Source organism: Propithecus coquereli, unplaced genomic scaffold, assembly GCF_000956105.1.
Source record: "Propithecus coquereli isolate 6110/MARCELLA unplaced genomic scaffold, Pcoq_1.0 Scaffold229, whole genome shotgun sequence".
NCBI lineage: Eukaryota > Metazoa > Chordata > Mammalia > Primates > Indriidae > Propithecus > Propithecus coquereli.
Genome location: NW_012147830.1, coordinates 1,377,305 through 1,382,473, shown reverse-complemented (window position 1 = coordinate 1,382,473; position 5,169 = coordinate 1,377,305). Strand labels below are relative to the sequence as shown.

General features: G+C 40.2%; 1 protein-coding gene across 1 annotated transcript in view; it reads right to left on the bottom strand.

Moving 5' to 3' along the window:
- Positions 1-5,169, bottom strand: part of SERPINB7 (serpin peptidase inhibitor, clade B (ovalbumin), member 7) — a 40,889-nt gene that overhangs the window by 31,503 nt on the left and 4,217 nt on the right. Inside the window, exon 2 of the mRNA XM_012645278.1 lies at positions 1,881-2,066. Within this exon, the coding sequence (XP_012500732.1) occupies positions 1,881-2,048 (168 nt within the window). The 5' untranslated portion in view covers positions 2,049-2,066. The remainder of the gene's footprint in view (positions 1-1,880; positions 2,067-5,169) is intronic.

The following is a 5,169-nucleotide window of genomic DNA, read 5'->3' as shown; positions in this document are numbered from 1 at the left end:
TTTTAAAACCTTTATATTAGAACAAGATAAGAAAAAACAATAATATTAGAGATAAATGAAAAAATATGTGCCTACACACATGACCTTGTAAATAAATACTTTCCCAGCTCTTTCACTCAAATGGTGAGCAGCCTTCATGGCACTTCAACTACACTGAACCTCAAGCACACAGATTCTTGACTTCAATGCAGTCAATGAGCCAGGGCTTCATATAGAATAGCTGAGCCCTTCTTGGAGCCAAGAAAACTCAAGACAAGTCCAGAATATCTCATCAAAAAGCAAAAATATTTTAGAGTTATTGGGAAGGATGGTTTAAAAAGGACGGGTTAAAGGGATTTCTACTGGCCAAGCTGTGACAATTTGAGCATCAGAAAGAAAAAAGACCACAGGTGCATGGTAATGCTTAAAAGAGATATGCAGATGGAGGCCATAAATTGTGGTGGCTCCAGGCAAGTTCTCAGCTGGAGATTGATTTTGCCTCCCTGGGGGTTTCTTTGGAAATATCTGGAGACGTTTTTGTTGTCATGACTAAGGAGGGGTGCACAGCTGGTATCTAGTGGGGAGAGGCCAGGGGTGCTGCCAAACTTCTGAGGATGCACAACACAGCCCATCACAACAAAGAATCATCCAGCCCAAAATGGCAGTAGAGCCAAGGTTGAGAAATCCTCTTTCAAAGAAGATCACCCCGAGTTTGAATAACAGGTCTGCCATCTACCAACCCCTCCATAACATCGGGATAGTGATGCCACTTCAGTGTGTTATTGTGAGTGTTAAATAAGATCATATTTTTAGGGCTTATCCCAGAGCCTGACGTTGACAAAGTTCTCAGGAGTTGGTTGTTACTATCATCTCATTAGAGTGAGATATTCTGCATAATGGGTTGTGAACCTCTCTAGCTCTTGAGAAAATACCAGTCTTAGAGTTTGTATTGTTCCCTAGCAGCAAACATCCACTGAGCTAGCCAGAGAAAGAAAAGAATTATTCTTGTTTAAATTATCTATACTAATAATCTTTAATAAGTATTGAGGTGTGACAGGTTACAACGGGGACAAGCTTTCTCTAGTGCATACTTCTGAACTAAAATAATCAGAGGAAAGGGGGTTGGGTGGCACAGAAAGTGATGACATCAAGGCCTCTGAGTGCAGCCTGGACCTGGTATCTCACCTGCTATTGAGCTACTGAATTTCAATAGTAATTTTCTGAGAGAAGGGAGGGAACCTTTGAGCATTTCACTTCCCACTGCAGCCTGGCTCAGAGCTGTGTGCAAGCGCACATTAATATGCACTTTCTGAAGGTGGTGGTAAAGGTGGTGGTAGTGACAAAGTGACGGCCATTCAGGTAGGCTGCTATTATCTGGAATGTACGATTAAGTCATCTGAGCCCAGGTAACCAGTGTTTAAACCAGGACGTCATTGGAATCTCCTTCTACCTCTCCTGTCTCACCCGTATTTACTCAGGCAGTGGTTCTCAAACTTCAGCGTGCACTTGCAGAGCTTGTGAAAACCCAGATTGCTGGGCCCCACACCCAATAGTTTCTGATTCAGTAGGTCTGGGGTGGGGCCCAAGCATTTGCATTTCTAACAAGTTTTCTAGGTGATGGTGATGTTCCTGGTCTGGGAAACACACCTTGAGAACCTCTGTACTAAAGAAAAGAATCAAAGCTGTGGTTCTTGGAATATTTCTGCTGCCTCCCAGCTCAAAAACAAGTGCTTCAAGCTGTGTGCTCTCTCCACACCTGAAGAGGGGCTGGTGGAAGTGTGTGAAGATGTGACACCTTGTGCCCTCGTGATGCCTCCATTGACATGGGGACCATCGCCGTGAAATACTGTCTTGGGCAAAACAATTTGCCCTGATGGTTATTTGCAAACGCCAGGACTGACCTTATCAATCTGAGCAGCGCAGTCACCTCGAGCGCCCAAACGGACCATTGCCAGGGCAGTGAAGATGCTCAGAGAGGAAAAGAACATATTTCCATTGCCTTGATTGTTATCCATCTCTCTGAACAGGCTGAAGCAAAATTCTGCATTTGCTGCAGCAAGAGAGGCCATTGTGAAATGGGATGCAACCTAGAGAACAATGGGGAAATGAGGTCAATTCACAGAACATTTTCTATAAAAATTTTGGTTTTATATTCATTATTTTTAATTTAAAGCTTCATTTCTTTAGCCTTGGATGTAATCACCAAATAACTTAGAACAAAAAGGACAAAGGTCTTTTGGCTCAATATCCTTGTTACTAACACTCTAAAACTGTCTCTTCTGGAAAAAAATACGATATATTCATTTTTCTCACATCGATATTCTTTAGTGCAACATTTCCACCTATGTTCTCAAATTCACATCTGAGTCATATTCCTGCTTCTCCTTGATGTGGCATTTCTAACCTCAGTGGCCTTTGCATGGCCTTTGTGTGGCCTTTGTTTCCAATGCCCAAGCAGAAACATTCATGGGGCTTATTATTTCTCAAATCACCCCAGATTTTTTAACTGAAATAGAGCAAAAGTGCTATTTAAAGTAAATTTTACAACATTAGACAGTCTATTCAAGACATGATAGCCTTTATTTTCTAAACCATCTGTAATTCAATGAAATGTTAAAATTTGGAAGCTTAACATACCATTTCTTTACCTTTCTTTCTTTTATGGCTTCTGTATACGTTCTTAGAGCAATCATATATCCTAATTTTTTTCAGGATCATCCTAATTTCAAATATTATGCATCTTTGCTCCTCATAAGTGTATTTATTCTTTTAAGACCATTTTTTTAATCCAGGCACAATGTCTCATGCCCATAATCCTAGCATTTTGGGAGGCTGAGGTGGGAAGATCACTTGAGGTCAGGAGTCCAAGATCAGCCTGAGCAACATAGTAAGACCCTGTCTCTACAAAAAATAGAAAAAAATTAGCTGGGTGTGGTGGTACACACCTGCAGTCCCAGCTACTTGGGAGGCTGAGGCAGGAGGATCAGCTGAACGCAGGAGTTCGAGGTTGCAGTGAGCTATAATGACACCACTATACTCTAGCCCAGGTAACAAAGAGAGACCTTGTCTCTCAAAAAAAAAAAAAAAAAAAAAGAAAGAAAAGAAAAAGAAAATAAAAAAAGAAAAGAAACAAAAAAAAAGACCTTTGTCTGATTTTTTTAGATTGCAAAATGAGATTATTATAATATGTATCATGAACTTTCACAAGACTTTCCACCACATAGGTCTACTGCTTGCTAGAGAATCTAGGGTGCAGTAGCAAATTGAAAATCAAGGATGAAAATTAGATTATCTACAAATTCTTTTGTTTCTGAAATACAGAGGGCTGCCGCCACCATGGAGTTCTTCAAGGATCGGCTTTGGCATTTCTTTGCAGATTTTCTCCACAACTCAAACTGATCTCAGCACCACATTTGGGGTTGGCTCAGATTAAATGAATTTACTTGGATTCTCCAAATTATTCCCCTTGAATATTCCAAGATATTAAATCTGATGGTGTAGCGGGTACCAAGAGTCATGAAGCTTTAGGAGACCCAGTCCTAGTCCAAACCCTCTAACAGTTGTGTGACCTAGGTAGAATCTTTAATTTCTCTGAGCTTCTAAGTTTCATCTTATTCAGGGAGGCGATCTATTTACAGGATCTAGCATAGTGATTCTCAACAGAAAATCATGCAACCTTCTACCTTTCACTCCATAAAAGGAGCACATCATCGTATCAGGGCATGGGGGAGGGCATGGTGTGGGTAAGGAAGAGAGTCACAAGGAGGGAGATACACATAACCTGAAAAAATAATGTTCTAAAATTACCACTGCATTGACTTTGCTGCAGTCACAAATACTTAATGCCTTTTAAAACTACAAATGAGATTAAAGTAAGTTTTTCCATTTGTATTTTGCCAAATAGGAGCTTGAGTTTAAAAAAGTTAAGGAACCACAATTGTAGTAAAATGCCTGACTCGTAGCAGATGTTCAATGGACTGAAGCTGCTATGTTTACTATCCTCTGTAAAATGGTAATAACCGGGTCTGTCCTAAAAGACAACAAGTTCAGCATTTCCAGAAAGAGTGTTCCTGAGGAATTCATACTCTGCACTTTGGAATTCTCAGCCCAGAGAACATGACTGAGCCATGAGGCCACGAACGACGTTGGTTTTAGTGTCAAATTCAGCTATTTGTAATTCATAGTTAGTCTGAGTGCTCAGTTACACCCCAGGAACATAGAGAGAGGAAATCCTTCACACCCCACACATCCTTCACTGCAAGAAACAAAATCTATGTTCTTTTAAAAGTTATCCAGAGAAAATTTGATTTTATGTCTAATCTAAGGAACCCAGGATGAAGAGCAGCGGCAGTTGTGGTTGGAGCTATAGGAGAAACCTCTCACAGCAAAGGAGAGAAGGAACAACAAAAGTTGGGGCCGGGGCAGAGGATGGGAGTGGCTAGGTACAGGGCAGATTTACACAGTGATATTGGCAGTGATATTGGCAGTGCCGAAGGCTCCCACATTTTCAGGGACTCAAATCATGTTTTAGACCTGAACAATTAGACCAAAATTAACAAGTGTACAATTAAATGTAGGAAAATAAAACACACTTTGATTTTTTTTCCTTTTTTGGAGACAAGGTCTCATCCAGGCTGGAGTATGGTGGCATCATCACAGCTCACAGCAACCTCAAACTCCTGTGGGCTCAAGTGATTCTCCTGCCTCAGCCTCCCGAGTAGCTGGGACGTCAGGCATGAGCCACCATGCCTGGCCTGATTTTTATATTTAATTTAGTAGTCATAAGAATTTCATTAATTTTAGGGGGAAATGTGTGCTAGATTCTCTCCCTTCTAAAGAATTTCCAAGACTTCTTGTTGATGTCTGAAAATCAGACAATAGTAAATAAAATGAATCACTTTTAAGAAAGTAACTTCAAAAGCAAAATCATAATAATTATTTCAAAATATTTATCGTCAAAATTATGTTGAATAGAGAATCGTGGGTATATTTTAATGTATTGATAAAATGTGGGCTAGAGGCTTTAAAAGGAGACCTGAAAGAGTTTTAAATGATCCTGTTTGGGGACCTGCCTGCACCATCTGGTGGGTGTCTGGAAGCTCCCTGGTAATATCATATATATCCCAAAGTGCAAAAACACACTTTACGGTACATTTTTCTTTGATTAAGCCCCAATTATTCTTGTTGTTT